Below are 17,536 nucleotides of genomic sequence, written 5' to 3'. Positions count from 1 at the left end.
ATTTTATCGAATGTTACTGCACAATGATTAGAATGATATTTATGGCACAATTATGCAGCCTCTTTGAATAAGCCCCCCTCAACAACCTCTGTTGGTTCCTAATTCAGGAAGCACTTGACTCACTTTCTCTTCTGAATGTAGACAGTACAGCATTTTTATTTGTTTTTAGAAAATAAAGTCAAGGAAACACGTAGGCCTGCATGCAGTAAGCATCATTAGCCTATATACATGTGAAAGTTTATTTTCTTTTTTTGAGCAGGCTTCTTTTTCTTCTTTAGATTTACATTTATTTATTTTTTGTTTGTTTGTATTTCGCATCCACCCGCCTCCTTCAACTTGCAGAAAATGCCACTTCCGGTTTACCCGGAAGTAAGCATAAGTCCCAAACATGGCGGAGCAAGGTCCGATGGCCATAGCGATGCGGCTACGAAATCAGCTACAGTCCGTCTACAAACTGGACCCGCTGAGGAACGAGGTAAGTAGCCATGTTATTCGAGTTCGCCCGCACTGGGGAAGAAGCGTACGGGTAGTCAAACTGCAGCAGAGACGAGTTAAACACACGCACTAACGGGAGATCGTTGTCGTCTCCGCGGCACCAATTGAGAGGAAGAGCAGCGATGTGAAGAGAGCCGCGTTTGAGCATGCGTGGACGGTAGGAGTCCACCCGTGTTGTTCTGCTTTAACAGCGGAGCAGCGTGCCGCAATCCCGCAAACTAACTGTTATTTCGCTCACTTTACACCACACATGCAGGTGTTTTCTTCACTTCGGTCGGGAGTTCACTTGAAGTTCAAACGATAACTGAATAAAGTGAGACGGTAACGGTCGCTGCACTCCGTGGGGTCCTACTCGGTTAACGTTCATGAAGTAACATTAAAAGCGGTCTGTTTTGCCGTTGGTTTGCGTTTTAACGGTTTATTTACACTTGTTAATATCGTTCAATATGCTGTTAGTGATTAACGTTGGTTTAAAAAAACAAAAAAACAATTTTAACCCCCCACCCCGACCCTATTTTCTGCTAAACGCTCCTTCCGTTCACATTTGGCTTTGTTTTGTGTGATAATTCATTAGTCAGCCTGGTTGGCAATATTTCTCATTTCCTAACGTTTTAACTTCCTTTGTTACATATTGAGGTCAAAGGTCAGGGTCAGCTGTCTTGTCCTTTTTATTATCTGTGAAGTTTGATGCTCATTAATTAGCCCTCAGATCAACATTTTTTAATTAATGTTCACACTGCCATCCGTTATATAATCAAATGTTTGCAAACAGATGTGCTTCTCATCCAGTCAACAGTTAGAAAGGTGCTTTACTTAGTGTCTGACCCAAACAGCATCCAATATGAGTCACTGTTTATACATAATAAGCAGCATTGTTGTTGAGCTATCTTAAGCTCACACATCAGCATGTTGAGATATAAATTGTTTGCTTTCAGGTGTTATGTATGCTTTGAGTTTAAAGCTTGGCAGAGCAGAGGAATTGTGCTCATTTAACTTTGTTTTGGGGTTTTTTGTCCTAACAGGAGGAGGTCAAATTGAAGATCAAGGACCTGAACGAACACATTGTCTGCTACCTTTGTGCGGGGTACTTCATAGATGCCACAACAATTACAGAGTGTTTGCACACCTGTGAGTTTAAACAGAGCCAGACAAAATTAAATCTTCCTGTTGTTATTAACTTGTAAAGTTCTGCAAGACTAGGATAGTGTTTAGCTGGATGAAATCCCCAGAATGAGAGTGAAACGTCTTTCTTTCTTTCTGCTCTACAGTCTGTAAAAGTTGTATTGTGAAATACCTGCAAACAAGCAAGTATTGTCCAATGTGCAACATCAAAATCCATGAAACGCAGCCTTTACTCAACCTCAAACTGGATCGAGTGATGCAGGACATTGTCTACAAACTGGTGCCTGGACTACAAGAAAGTACGTACAAAAAACACTAATCTCTGAATCAGTGTTACGAACAGTTGTGATCTAAAAAAAGAGTTTGGTGTGAAATACAGCTGTAGACTAGTTTATTATCGACCATATTAGGCATTGTAAACACCACCTGTTTTTAGCATATTTGAAAAGAAGTATTGTCTCTATATTTGTCATTTGTGTCTAATATACATGTTTATGTTTGAATAGGTGAAGACAAAAGAATAAAGGAATTTTATCAGTCACGTGGGTTAGAGAGAGTCATCCAACCCACTGGAGACGGTAAGTCTGGAATTATGATATTATCTCAGTCTGTGATTATCTTTGTTTGCGGTTAGATTGAAGAGGAAACCAGATCAGTGTGTCTTTTCAATTTCTCTGTGGCATCTTTCTTGCTACACTCTGATTAATGTGGTGTTTCCGCACAGCACTTTTCAGGGGTCACATGTAAACAACAGTGGCAGTACTATGACATCATTCACCTTCAGTTTGGTTGAAGTTGTATTTGTTTTTCTTTTCTAAGAGTCGAAATAAGCCAAAATGCTCAAAATGGCCATATTTCAACGTATTGGAAAATTAGAAAAAGTACAGCATCTCTATGACAATATAAGCTATTACAATTAAACATGTATGGAAAATACAAGATGACATGGCTCAGTTGATGGAGGCTGAGTCCTTGTTGGAGCAGCTGGGGTTCAAATCCGACCTGCAGCCCTTTTGCTACATGTCACCTCTCTCCTTGACTTTTCTACCTGATTAAAGGCTAAAAAGCTTAACAAAGATATCTTTAAAAAAAACAAAACAAAAAAGAAGATGCCCTGTCACTTGTTTGTGTGGCAGTATTTGGGCTACCTGGTGGTGGTAACGATAAACGGTTGCAGTGACAGACAAGATGCGAACAATATAAACAGCATTTCAAAGTGCACCTGCACTGTTTTGCATTTTGTGACTTTAAGTCGAATGTTTTTCCAGTCATATATTTCGTCATTGAGGATTTCTTAAAAATGGTGCTAAAATATCATCTTGTCTAGTTCTTGTGAAACCAATATTTTGTATCATCTCATGAGCTAAATGAATCGTCACGCCCCCACAGTGAGACAATTCATCGGACACCGGACTCCCTTGTGAAAACTATGAATTGCAAATAGATTCATCATCCATCAGCAAGTTCTTCGTGCAATTTAATTGTGTTACCAGGCATATATAATGTTTTGAATTAAGTGTATTTGGCCTGCAGTTTGCTGTTCAGTTGGACAGACTACACTCCAACAACCTGCCCTGTCAACTGCTAAGTGATCAATGTGTACTTGGATTTGAAAATTTGAAACCACTTTTTCCTTCTCACTAGATGCTGTACCAGACGCTACAGGTTTACCATACACAAGCTTTGACCATTCAAAAGCCCACTTCTACAGATATGATGAGCAGGTTTCGCTGTGTTTAGAAAGGCTAAGGTGAGCTTTTGTCTCTGGTGGATGCATCTTTTTTGTGTGTGTTTTTCACGTCATACAATCCATATGAGATAAGACTGATGTATGTAAATAAAAATGTTGCTAAATCTGTCAGACTTTCAAGTTAAACCTGTCTGTTTTGGCTTTACAGTTCATCTCTTGCTGGAAAAGATAAGACGAAACTTACTCTTCAGGTAAGACATATATACTAATAAACTTTCCTATGCATACAGTGTATATATAGCATTGCATTTAAATAAAGTCTGTGCACTGAGCTGGTTATGGATGCTTTTGAAAGCTACTCTGCTCACGGGTTTGTTACAACCATGCAAAACATGTTTCCAGGGGCACATTTTTGAAGCCCTAACAAGTAATTTTCTACCCTTAACTGCTAAGCAAATACATGGCACAATGACATATGCAGCAACAGCAGAATTCAGCTGTCGGAGCTGGTAACTCTGTCTGCCTCATACTCACAGAGCGACGGGGATAAGTTGGACAAGTACACCAGTGAGGCTTATAATCGTTATTTATTTCCCAAGCAAACAGCTTAATTCTTAATTGTTTAACAGAAAATGTTTTTGGTGTTTTCGACCAAGACGCTGACACAGAATTTGTGGTAATTAGTACTAATCAAGAAAATGTATTGATACAAACATCACACACCAGCGTTATTTCCAACAAATACCTTATGGCCTATGTTTTAAATTGAATGGGGCACCAGACAGTTAAAATACTGCTAGACATATTGTCATTTGTTAAATTATTAGACAGTCACTTTTCTATGAGTGTCTAAACTTTCAAACTCACAAAATGTGGCATTAAAGAATAATAAAAACAGATGTAACAATGTTGAATGCTACTTTGATTTGAACATGAGTGAAGTGTTAATCATGACAGTGATCCCAATAGTTTCCTTAGTGATAGATGATAGCTGTATGGCTGCACGAGTGTTGTACACAATGTTAATTTAGTGTTTCCTCAAGCCTATTTATACAAATTTACATCCTGGCAATTTAAATGTGGGTGTTTTTCAAACACAGCTTGCTCAACAATTTAAAACCCACTAAACTGAAAAAAACGCCTACCTGGTCAGCTATTCCTGGAGTTTTCCCCATGCTACTGGATCATGACAGGCTAATTTGGCGAGGGACGTGTGTGTGTGTGTGTGTGTGTGTGTGTGTGTGTGTGTGTGTGTAATAAGGGAAGGGGGATTGTATAATGCCTTGATAGGTGTGAATCAAGTCTTGAACAATGATCAGTAGGGAGCAATTTAACTGAAACGCATAGAATGAGTCCAGTGTCACTGTGCATATCATCCACACTGCCAAGTACACACTGCAAAGACTTTGGTCAGCCCGCAGAGGGCACTGTTGTTTAACAGATTCCTGTGCGGTACTGCCAGTTTGTCATCCAAGTTTGGACTCACATTAAGGTTTCAAATTTAGTTTGTTTTCAATATTTTTTTCACTATAGCAGATTTGAAAGATTCTCAACAGACAAAGCCGTCAGTCATTTTACCTTTATTTTTAGTGCTAAGAGAAGTTTGAATGGGACGTTGGCTCTTTTATTTCACATGGTCAATGTGTTATTCTCTCAAGCAGAACAGACTCTTCCATTCCCAGCTCTCGATGTGCAGTTGCGTTAAACAGTTCAATTCAATTCAGTGTGCTTTATTTATGAATGTTTAGGTTAAACAATGTTGCCAAAGCAGTTTGCAGGATCTCTAACCTCCTGTGTGAACTTCTAAAATAGATGAGCTGACAGTAAGGACTACACTTATTAAACGTTTTAAAAACATGCAAAGGTAAAATCCCACTCAGTTGTGAATTTGACTCTTAATTTTTTTTACATGCTCTCTCCCTTGTAACATCCAATCATAATGCACTGTTTTTACTCAGGTAGAAATTCAGTAAAATACACTTCTGCCTCAGAAGAAGAAATACTGTCTTGCACTGCGTTTAGGGGGGAAAGGAAGTTTAGCTCTATGGCTTAAGAGTGTGTAATAAGTCATTTGGGACCGGAAAACGTCCAGCAGTACGCTGGGTTTTTCTTCACTGTAAATCTAACTAGAACAGGAGTATGCCACACCCTGTCGATATTCTGTTACCTTGTTAATAGTTAACATTTCTTCTATGCTGGAAATGTGTTTTGTCACGTTTTCTAACAGAAAACCGTGCAGTTTGTGAAAGTAAAACTTATGATCAACATTATGAAAACACTAAATATTTGAATGCTAAAATTAAGAACACCAGTCGAGAGATGGCAGCCTATGCTGTTTTTAAGCAAAACTAAAGAGACATTTATAACAGGCCAAAAATATCATTCTACTCTCTGAGCAAAAGGTTACTTCCATAACAGGTGATGCTGCAAACCCAAAGCAAGTTCACAACAAATCCAAATTGAGTGAGTAAAATGAGTGATATGTTTCCATGGTACAGTTACATGTTAAATAGTGGACTAAACCAGGCATCGTAACCTCCAGTATAAACAAGAAATCATAGGAACAAGAAATCCCCATAACTAACAAATGTACAGCTGGTTGTGATTTAGTGGAATTACCTTCTTGATTTTGACGTGTATTAGCCGTGTCGTTTAGTTTTTACAGTGTATTTGTTTGACCGTGTCTCTGCAGCAGAAGTTTGTTCGCTGTTCTGTCCGAGCGGAGGTGAGACACCTACGGAAAGTGCTTTGTCATCGGCTAAACGTGGAAAAACACCAGGTCAGTCAGTAATCATCACTGATTCTATAAAAGAAGAAATTGTGGTGTATATGGCTTTACATTAAAAATTTGTCAGCATTTATTTGGCAAAATGGTGAAATGGCTATTGAGATGCATAATCCTCTCTCTGGAAGAAAAACATTACATTTCCAATAATTACATATTTGCCAATTTGCATGTAAACACATTCATGTGATTCATGTGGTGACATAAACAAGCAGATGGGCTGTGAAGCTAGCAAGACAATTATCACAATCCACTTTTGCTGGGGTGGGGTGGCCATGAATTTTTTTTCGGCTTCTGAAGGGGACGTGTCACAAAACGTTTGAGAACCACTGGACTAGCAAATGTTTGGTAACCTTGTATATATTGGTACACACGTAAATGCCGAGATATAAGTAACCTGCAGGTAACCATAGAAGCATTACTTGTGGTCTGTGCTACATAACGAAGTGACTTATGCAGATATTTACCCGACTACAGGTTAAAGTGACAACATACAAACACTTACAAAATGGCTGACAATTTCAAGACCCAAAATAGGTCGATTGTCAACAACTCCAAAACAACATATATGACCATTCCTCAAAACGACAAACGTAAGTCACATAATGTTAAACACATGGTTGATGATGTGAAACAGTTGTAGTTGGGTTAGTTTTACGCAACAAAGCTACTTGGTTAGGGTTAGGAAAACAGTGGTTTGGGTTCAAATAAGTATGTTGTATGTATAAGTAAGTCACTTGCATAAATTTAATTAACTTAAAACTTTAAATATGTCAGTGATGACTCAAACTCCAGCTTTCCTGAGTGAGACTGTTTGTTTGACCCACCTTAACCACCTTAACCGTGGACTTTCTCACACGTCACCTGACTTCCTCCTTTGCTATCGTCATACGGCCAGTAGAGGTCATGGCCTGAATATAAACGTAAATGTGGGTCGTAATAAGCTGCCTGCACAATTGACCGATGCATCCATTTTTCTGGTGAGGACTGGCTGCTAAAATAAAGTGCTAAAAATACATTCTAACAAACAATTAATAAAACCATTAGGTCAGCCTTGTTTTTGAGATTTTAATTTCCCCATCCCTGCCCAGTTTTTCTCAGCCAACAAACTTGTTGATATCAGCCATGTTTCCCTGGTCACTAGATTTCCTGTAACTTGTTGAGTGACTTGTTGCTCTGAGAGTGGATGTTCTGGGAAGGCAGTTTGGGTAAAATCTTTTTCAAAATTGTGATTTAGCCAAACTAGCCATAAATACATTTGATTTCATGACAGGAACCGTGTCATCAACTTGCTTCAATGTGTTGAAGTGGGGGAAAAGTATCTTTTTACTAACAGCAAGCAGATTTCACATATAAAAATAATCACAGATGTTCCCGTCAGTTTCCCCTTCAACTGTGTTTGTGTGGTCTCTCTATAGGTCCAGATGTTGTTCAATAATGAGTCTCTGCCCGATCACATGACCATGAAACGGTTATGGCTCTCACACTGGTTTGGCAAGGTACGGTACAGCCACTGTTAACAAGTGCCAACAAATGTCATACATTCCTTCACACTTGAACAAAGTATTCTTTGTACTGCAGGCCATTTGGAATATTAGGATAAAGTTCACTGGAGATGTGTAATGATGAATAGACATTTTCAATTATAACATAACCTAATTAATTGTATTGCAATTGTCATATTCAGTTTCATATAAACAAAACACTTAAATACAGTGGTAGTGTGAACAGATTTAGCAAAATGTTGGATTTGACAGCTTATGAAAAAATTAAAAAGAATTAAGTTTTAGTTTGTGATCTGTTAATAGTGACATACTTATCTAACACTTATAATTTTTTAAATATTTTTTTCCCTCAGGCCCAACCATTAGTCCTTCACTACACCATTAAGGACAAAAGGACCAGATAGGACTTGTTTTCACTCTGAGGACAGCTGTACATATTTTGTACAATACATATTCTATTTTAATAGTGTTTGTGTACATATACTTATTTTCCTTGTTTTGTATTTTTGAAAATAAATTTAAAATATGAAAATTATAGTTTGTATTACTTGCTTACAGTACAATATGCTTCTACATATGGATATACAGAAAATCTAAATAACAGTGTGTTTGTCACATGATGGATGGCGGAGCGATTATTAAATTATTGGGTTTGGTATTGTTATGTGACTAATCATGCAGTGATTATATTTGCAAAGCAGTCTTATAGTCAATTATTAGTAACAGATGTTGCTAATAATTATGTGTTTATTAGTATTTAAGAGCAACTTTGAACGCCCTTATGTGTGGCCCTGCGACGGACTGACGACCTGTTCAGGGTGTTCCCTGCCTTTTGCCCGATGTCGGGCGACCCTGTACACAGGATAAGAAGTTGACGACGAGTGATTGAGGTTTGAACCCCCAGCATGTTATAACCACATAGACTTACATTAGTTATCTTGTTTGCAAACATGCTAATGCGTGCCGCAGTATTTCAAATGCAACAGGGAAAATAAGTCAATTTAACCTTTCACTTTTTGAAGAATCAGATGAAGCATAAAAGCTGTGCTCCAACATGTTAAGGCCTTGCGTTTACCTTAAAAATCAAGCAACAAATTACACTTTTTGATTTTTTGTAGAAAAGTGTACTAATGTGCATTGACACCAGTTGCTTTCAGTCATGGAGTACTTGACGTTTTTCATGTTTTATTATGTTACAACTTTGAATCTCAGCAAATGTAATTGATCTTTCATCACCAATCATCAAGAAAGTGTAAGCAAATCTCTAAGTAAAGCAAATCTCTAAGTAAAGTCTAAGTAAAGGCAATCTGTAGTAGAAGCACTTCCGGCAGTGGATTGGTCTGTATCAGCTATATGTCTGGACACTGCATTTTCCCTCAGTCTTTATAAAACGGCATAATCTCTGTAGGGATTGTGTGTCAACAGTAATTTTAAAGTCCTGCCACAAATTTTGCACTCTGACTTGAGCAGCCATTGTTATTTTGAAGTGATTCCTGTGCAGCTTTGGCTTTATGTTTGGGGCTATTGTCTTACTAAAAAATAAATCATCTCCCAAGTTGCAGTTCTTTTGCAAACTGCGGCAAGTTTTCCTGTAGGATTATTCTGCACTGATTTTGGTTTCTACATTCCCAGGCCTTCTGGGGCCTGCTTTTTATTATATAATATTTTTCTGGTGATGTTGCTGTGTTTTGATTACACCAAACATCATAGACTCTTCCTTTTAGTTTCAGTCATCTTTCATGCCCTCCGACAAGCTTTAGATTGTGAGTTTTTTTTTAAACAGCCATAAAGCTGTGACTGGTGAGTCTTAACAGCAGTTTTGTGTCTCTTATCTCGACCATGTAACTCATAGCTCCTTTGGGATCCACACAGATCTCTTTGTGGCCTCTCACTGTAGTGCTATTCTGTCAGAAATCGTCAGATTTACAGCTGTGCCATGTTCTTTCAGATTTTATAATTGACCTTACATGTCATCTGGGTGATATTCAGTGCCTTGGAAATTGCCGTTATCCCTCTTCTGATTGGTTCAGTAAATGTGTCAGATTTGTTTGTAATATTGTGTTCATGATTAAGCCTTCTAGATGCAGGTGTATTTAAGATTACTTCACACATTAATTATACAATCATGGCCAAAAGTATGGGCACCCCTTCATGTCTGTCACATAATGCACTACTTCTCCCAGAATATTGTTGCAATATCAAATGCGTTGGTATTGTCAAGTTTATTTCTTTTGGTTGCATTGGAACAACAATTGGACAACTCTTTTCTCTTCTTTCTTTTGTCCATGCTCAGTGTGGTATGCACAGCACAAAGGTTGAGTTAACCTTTCTCCATTTTATCTGGCTCCAAGTGTGATTTCTAAATTGCCAGCACCTGTGAATTTCTACAGGTAAGTTTAATTACAAATTAAAGGAGCATCACATGCTTCAAATACAATTATTTATGAAGACTGAAAAGGTTGCAATACTTTACACCAGTCCATTATTGGAGTTCTGTGTGGAATGTCCCAGATTAGGCTATTTTGATGTTTGGTTTCAATGCAAACAAAATAAATAAACATGAGAATACCGAAGCATTTATACTTGCAACACTTTTCTGTGAGAGGTAGTGTGACAGACATGTAGACATGTGCTCAGATTTTTGGCGATGACTGTACACAGGTGATTTTAATTCTATTTATTGTGCAACTTCTAAAAACAGATGATTTATGTCAGGCAAATATTTGCATTTACTGATGTTGTGTTTATTAAATCAGTCTTGTGTTTTCATTTGGATATTAAAAGGACCTTTGTGTTCCAACAGTGCCAAAACATCCTATTTAATCCACTTTTTATTGATTTATTATTCTAAAACAGTAAAATATTTTAATAACTGAATTCAGGGCAAAAACTGTGGCAAAATAATTTTGCCACAAGGTCTATCAACAACTGCTCTGGACCTTGTTTAGTCAAGGTCAGAAATTGACTATCAGTCTCAATTTTTATACACACTTGTGTAGCTCTTGATCTTTGACCTTGACCTTGTCAAAATCACAAAGTCATGGAAAGGTTATAAAAGGCCTTCTTAAAGATCATTATGGTTTTACTTTGATTGTTTAGGGCAACCTGCACTCAGAAAGTCATGGTTGAGGTTTTTGGGGTTTTTTTGGCGACTTAAAAGGGGGCTTCAGTCAATTATCATTGCATTTCCATAATTGTGGGACTCCAAGAGACAAAAATTAATGCTCGAAATTGATGCAGCAGAGGCCGAGACATCCTGACTTTTCATTCCAAGTGTGGGCCAAGTTCCAAAAATGCTGGAGAGTATACATTTCCTAATCCGACTCAATAGCATCTTTCATTGCACCCTGCACGCTGACAAATGCCTACATCTTTCAAACTTCACACCCCCAGTTTGTAAGCAAGTTTGCTGTTATAAATCTGTGGTCTGCAAACCCAATTGGAGACTGCTCTCATTAGAGTTAGACTTTAGACAGCTCCCTCCACAACCGCAAAATACATTAAAGAACTGTTTACACAGGAGCTGTACTCATGACGAGTAAACTTGGCTTCATGTGTAAAGTCTCTGGCGTGAGTGTCCCTTCAAACAGTTTAGACACAAAATGTAAAAGCTGCTAAAGCCAACTGGCATACCACCTCTTGTTTAAATGTTTATGTGACACACTAACTGTGGTGAGTTTTTATTGCACATTTTCGAGGCTGACAGAGAAAACTGTAAGGCGTGGTGGATTTTTTGCAGTCTGCACTGTGAAGCTTGGCAGGGATTGGTACTTTTGACCCTGTTCACAATTTCATTCAAAACATAAACCTCCACCCAGACACACAACCTCTTTATATTTGCAGAATTTCACTGACAGGTCATCTGTAACTAACTGTTTTGCACTGAAGAAAATCCTCCTAGATCAACACTAGGGGGCACACTTGGTGCTTTTCAGACATCAGGGACAGGAGGCAAGCTTCGATTTGTATCTTGTCCAGAGTGAAAGGAAATACTCTGATAACCTGACCTGTTCTGATAATATATACAAGCTTTGCCTATTCTGTCTCTACTCTTTCTAAGTAGACTGCGGCAGCAGTCACATATTAGCAGCACTTTACTACATTGCGCTGGTAGCATCTTGAATATCCAATTGAGAAATGGCTCTTAAGTACAAAATAACACAGTAATGTTCTTAAGGGAATGTTTAACATTGTGAAGGTAAAACAGCTAGTTTGTAATTGTATTTCACTGCTGTACAAAGTAAAATATCAGTTTAGATTTTGTATAAAAGAAGACCATGTGTTCATCAAGGGCAGAACAGTTTTCCATTTTACTGCAGAGGTCAAAAAACCTGGAATAATGTAGCTGTGGAGTAAAGACGCACCAGATAACAGAAGGAGATATGCCATAAAGAACAGTTTGGTCTTATTTTCCAATAGCAATTTCCACTTTGTTTTAAGATTAGATATTATTTTATATTTTTCCAATGACCTTAATAACATCCTGAAGTTAATCTGAACCTTTTGCTGTATTAGAGCAGGCCCATGTGACCATGTTTTTAAATTAAAATGAACTCACTGAAATCCTGCACAACTGGTCAGTATCATTACACACACACAGACACACACATGTATGTTTTGGGGTTTCCCCTAACCACTCTTCTAAAACCTGAGCAAGTCCCTTCACGGCACTGCTATGTTGAAAAACCAATAACCCCTTGAAGCTATGACTTTTAGGCCAAAATAGGCAATTTCAGGTGTCTGGCAGCTTGGTTAGATTGCAACACGTCTTTCTTGTCACCTCTAGGCTTTAATTTTTATGATCATAATACACTGGAAAAATGGGTATCTAGATGTGGCCCCCAACAAAAATGGGTATCTAGATGTGGCCACTAACTTTGGAGAGCCACTGACTGCTGGTGTGTATAATTCATTTATGTCACTAACGGTAGCACCATCATAGATGTAATGCCATTTTAAGGAAAACATTCAATCTAAGATGGGAATACAGCTGTGATGTTGAAAGTTAAGTTATTGATACAGTAATTTAAATAGCTGTTAACCACAGTTTAATGGTAAATGGGTAAATGGCTTAGATGTTATGTATCCTTCAGTTTTACATTTCAAAAGATAAAATAAAACACAAGCACATATAGGAAAATAAGATAAAGGAATAACTGCTAATTAGACTTGTGCAATTTACAATTCATTTCTAAAGTCTGTCAGTCCAGTGATACAGTGATATTCTTGTCCTGTATATTTTTATAAATAAAACGTTACAGCTGGATCCGGATGTTTAAGGCAGAGTATATCAATTGACTTTTATTTAAAGATCCATCGTCTATGTTGTTCCCCCTGCCAATCCAGAGGGACTCCTTAATAAAAGGCTTGACTTTTCAACCTCCACGATTCCAGCCGATTACTTCTATTGTGTGCGCCAGCCTGCTCATTTACCCACCAAAAAAAGGGGGGGATTCGGTCCTAACAAGATCATAAGTTTCCTTGAAGTTTGAAGTTCTCCGATTGTCTCATCTAAAAAAAAAAAGTTTTAATTCGTAAGTGGCATGTGGGAGCTCACTGATTCCATGTGTGTCCATTGCGTTTTCTTAATTATCCAGAAAAAAGTAATATATATATATATATATATATTTAAAATGCCTTACAAATAAGTGAAGTGAAAACTTATTGACAATTAATGAGTCTATATTTTAGGGAATAAAAGAGATCCCACAGAGGTCTGATCTGAATTAGAAACGTCTGATTTTAAAATTCCATTTCAATATCTAGAAGATGAAAATGTGAATTACTTGGTTTGTTTTCTCGAATAACCTCAAAATATTTGTTAATGAAGGTTTAACACTTCCCTTATATATAATTTCTCTAAATTAATTTAAAAATGGGCTCAGAGGGTAACATGCTGAAAAATAAAAAGAACATGCGAAAATAAAAAGAATATCTTGTCAGTCGGTTAAAACTTTATTGAATCTATCTTACTTGTTTTAGGATAAATAACATGTTATCACTAAATAACACGCGCCTCCCTTCCCATACACACACACACACACACACACACACACACACTCTTTTACACACACTTAACTTTTGATCCCATTACAAAACTGTCGCAAATGGTCAGCCAGCAGCAGTACTGCCTCCCATTGAGGTTTATTCATTAGGATCCTCACACTAACACATTTGCTATTCATGGGAGACTTTTTTTTTCACTCTTACCAAACACACTCGAGTCAAGAGTGGCAGATGCGTGCCATTATTGCCCACGGCTCGGTGGAAGCTGTTTTATGTAAGGCAAAGGCGGGTTAACCTAATCAATCATGTCGACTAGTTGTGTTAAAGACGATTCATAGGAGTAGGAAGAAAACATATGGCGCAGGGGTGGGAGCAAGCTTTTCTTAACACCGCAGCCAGACCGGGACCTTCTTGTGACAAGATGTATTCAAAGCCGAGCGAAAGAATGGGAATAAAGGCAGTGGACGGCTGCTAATTGAAGTCATAGCACTTCGAGGCTGAAAGCAGAGGTCAATTATGCATAAGGGTCACATTTTACCAAGCTGAGCAGATTGTTTTGGGTGAATATTTTATGAATTCCCTTAATCTCTCTGGACAAATCCTCATGTTATTATATTCTGATAGAAATCATATTGGACGTTAGTGTGACTTTATCTCATATAGGCATTCCTATAGTTCTCCATAGTCATTTTTTGTGACCTTCTCGTTAGTAACTTTCCTTTAACAACATAATTTCTTATGGTCTAGTCATAATATTATAGGGCCACCTTCCAGTGCTTCCTTCGTTTTAATTTTAGGATTGTATTCTTTATGCATAATCACACATCCAACCGTGCTGAAAGCTTCTTGAAATATCATATAACCTTTATTTACATAGATGCTGATTAAATAGAATGTTACAATAAAATTATCGCATAGGATGTTTGATATATATACAGAACTCAGAGCGTGAAGTTTGCAGTCGATATTAATAGTGATGTCTCCGGTGCGCTGCGAACTGGCCTGCATGCTTGCAGAAACACTTTTCGTTCAGAACAAAAAATAATAATTTTACACTTAAGAGGGGATAGAATGACATCTCGACCCCGAGCAGTGCATGTAAAAAAAACCACAACGGGTGAAGAGGATTCATTTAAATATTTGGCAGATCCAATTTCTTTAACAGAAGAATGAGAATAAATGACAAACAAAAGCAATTGCACAACTCTCCATCCCCCTTAAAACGAACGTGAAAAATTAAAAATGTTTACAGAATTTTCAGTCTTACTGTACCATAACAGTCTGTCTGAAAGGAAAGTAGATATTCCTCAAATATTGTGGTGAAACTTAAACGACAAACGCGGAAAGCTTTACAAGTCCAATTAATAAATTAAAATGGAGGAAAAAAAGAGGAAGAGGAGAAAAAAAACTTTCCTGAAATGTTTTTATGTATATATTCTCCTTTTTGTCGATATCCGTGCAAAAGTTTGGGAAGAAAATGCCCCCTTTTAATATTCTTTTTTTGTTGTTGCTTATGAAAATCACAGGCCCCCCGAATGTCAATCGTCCACCTCAATTTCCTCGTCGTCCTCCGAGAATTCATCCGTAGTTTGGTCTCTGGAGGAGGAGGGTGACTGTGGGAAGGCCCGGTGTCCTTGCGAGGTCGGGGAGATACTGGGCGATCTGGCCCCGGGGCCCCCACCCTGGGGCTCCTCAATGTTTTCCATGGTGACGAGCTTTTGCAGGGTCTGTGGGGTGATTTTCTTTAGCGATTCCACGTCAGCTTTCATCTCTTCCAGGTCCCTCTTGAGTTTGGCCCTGCGGTTCTGAAACCAGGTGATAACCTGCGCGTTGGAGAGCCCCAGCTGCTGCGCGATCTGGTCGCGATCGGCCGGAGAAAGGTACTTCTGGTACAAAAACCTCTTCTCCAGTTCGTAAATCTGATGGTTCGTGAAGGCCGTCCGCGACTTTCTCCTCTTTTTAGACGTCTGCCTCTGTCCGAAAGCGTTTACATGCTCACGACCTTGGATGGGTGGGAGAAGAAAACATACAAGACGCATGAAACAACGCAAGGGTCACTTCCCCCCCCGCCCCCGCCCCCCTCCCAAACTGCAACAGAGAGCACTGATTATCACGCTTATCCTCGGTTTACATGTTTGGTTATGTATTTTTTCTTAAAGCAAAATACTAGATTTATTTCACTTGATTTCAGTAACAAGGAGACACATTTTAAGAACTTTGCTGAATCAAGAGTCATGTCTGGATATCTCTGAGCTGATCATTTAGTACCGACAACATTGTCACATAAGTAAATATGCACTGAAAATAAGTGAAATATTTTATTCCAATGGCGAATTCCCCCCATGTTTTGTTCCAAATAAGAATTTCACCATTAGAAGTGTTGGGTTCATTATTGTTTCAGTGCAACAGAAATTTACATAGTCAGTGTGTCATTTAAATGCATATGTCATTCTGTCAGTTTGTATCCAACATAGCACTGTATGGAGTAGGCCATAATGGCTAAATACATTTTTGACAACACACACTGGATATTAGCCAGTAAATTAGCCAGTTTTAGCAGATCATATGCATGCACACTTAAATGTGTAATTTCCCATTTCTTATATTTTTAAGCATTCCCATACTGCTGTCCTATCATTACCACATTTAAACACAAAGCAAACCCAGTTAGCACTCATCTCAGCGGTGTGTTTGGTTATTATTGCGTTCGATTCCCTTCAAAACATTTTAAAAGTTGTTCGGTCCTCCTGAAAATCAACATTTTACATTAAATTAAATACAGAAAGTCTTTACCTTCTGCTGCTTGGATAACGCTGACTTCCAGACCCTTAAACGTTTTGCTGGCCAGCTCTTCCAGCGCGCACAGCGGTGAGGAGGGAGTGGTGATTCCGTTCCTGGCAGAGTTGGAGCCCGTCACTTTCTCGAGCACTCTGGGCGGACAGATACTGGCGACCGACTTCTTTACCGAGGGTTTGTTAAGAATATCCTCAATGCTGAACGGCGTTAAAGGCTTGTTGGAGTTGGCCGGCGGAGGCAGCTGGTCCAAGGGAGCCCGTCTCCTCTCGTCACCGCTGGACTGCAACACAGAACCTGACTTCATGTCTTTACTGGAGGTCATCGCAGTCCCTAAGAATCGCTGCTTCCAGAAAAGTTGATTATTTCATTCAAATGGCAGTTTCGTCCACAAGTGTTTCCTCTGGTGCTCAGCGTTTTCGTAGACCCCCTCTATATTTTGACACTCAAAGCCGAATGCCGCAACTTAGCACGCCGGAAAGCTTTCCTCCAAAATAACCATGCTTCGGGCGTAGTGTAAAGTCAGCCTGACTGTATTCCCCCTCAGAGAGTCGCAGTTCCTCTGCCAAGCTCCATGTAGAACTTTATGCAGTAACAGACTGGAGGGGGGTGAATCCCTGCAAGGGGATAAAGCTGTATCAAGCAGCAAGAAAAAGAAAGTGACTGCTAACGAGTTATTGTTGATTGGGCGAAGTTCAATTAGAGAAACACTACACTACTCGCTGACCCGCTGCTGCGTCTTAAAGGGCCGGACCATAATAACTAATTGGACGTGGGGAATAGGAGGAGTCTGTTGCTGCAGAGGAGTAAGATGCCCTGAAATGTTTATGCATCTGTTTCCCTCTGCTGGTGTATTCTTATAGAAAGGGAGAGTTGGTGGTCATTAAAATAGCCTACTGATACCAGCATCTTTACATTATGGAAAAATTTGGAGGAACACTGAGCCAACAACAACTCCTGCCGTGATATTAATTTTGTCATTTTCGTGCGTAATTACGCATACAGCTACGCTAATGTGCACTGTAGGTACTGTGTTGCACGGGAATTTGCCTTAAAATAGCCACAGTGAGCACATTGGACCTGATTTTGAAGTCTGTTAAAATGGTTTGCCTACAAGTAAACAGAAGCTGTTCAGGTTAA

The 17,536-nt window shown here is 38.7% G+C and overlaps 2 protein-coding genes across 3 annotated transcripts; one reads left to right on the top strand and one right to left on the bottom strand.

Annotated features, from left to right (window-relative positions):
- Nucleotides 1-345: 345 nt before the first annotated feature.
- Nucleotides 346-8,132, top strand: pcgf1 (polycomb group ring finger 1). Of its 2 annotated transcripts, none has more exons than XM_038700057.1 (9): nucleotides 346-475; nucleotides 1,518-1,623; nucleotides 1,764-1,916; nucleotides 2,124-2,195; nucleotides 3,262-3,367; nucleotides 3,516-3,558; nucleotides 6,003-6,086; nucleotides 7,511-7,591; nucleotides 7,951-8,132. In XM_038700057.1, the coding sequence occupies exons 1-9, from the start codon at nucleotides 389-391 to the stop codon at nucleotides 7,999-8,001; spliced, it is 783 nt and encodes a 260-aa protein (XP_038555985.1). In that variant the 5' UTR covers nucleotides 346-388; the 3' UTR covers nucleotides 8,002-8,132. The 2 variants fall into 2 exon arrangements, with proteins under 2 accessions (XP_038555985.1, XP_038555984.1); XM_038700056.1 differs by having other exon boundaries at nucleotides 347-475; nucleotides 6,000-6,086.
- Nucleotides 8,133-14,446: 6,314 nt separating this feature from the next.
- lbx2 (ladybird homeobox 2) lies at nucleotides 14,447-17,207 on the bottom strand. Its single transcript, XM_038698586.1, has 2 exons — nucleotides 16,397-17,207; nucleotides 14,447-15,605 (listed from the first exon to the last, which is right to left on the bottom strand). Exons 1-2 carry the CDS (start codon nucleotides 16,719-16,721, stop codon nucleotides 15,142-15,144), a joined length of 789 nt encoding a protein of 262 aa, XP_038554514.1. The 5' UTR covers nucleotides 16,722-17,207; the 3' UTR covers nucleotides 14,447-15,141.
- Nucleotides 17,208-17,536: the final 329 nt, after the last annotated feature.

The sequence above is a fragment of the Micropterus salmoides genome, unplaced genomic scaffold (genome assembly GCF_014851395.1).
Source record: "Micropterus salmoides isolate LMB-PRFRI ecotype aquatic unplaced genomic scaffold, ASM1485139v1 Ms_hic_scaffold_5, whole genome shotgun sequence".
Taxonomy (NCBI): domain Eukaryota; kingdom Metazoa; phylum Chordata; class Actinopteri; order Centrarchiformes; family Centrarchidae; genus Micropterus; species Micropterus salmoides.
Note: the sequence above shows the minus strand (reverse complement) of the source record. Positions and strands in the feature narration are given on the sequence as shown.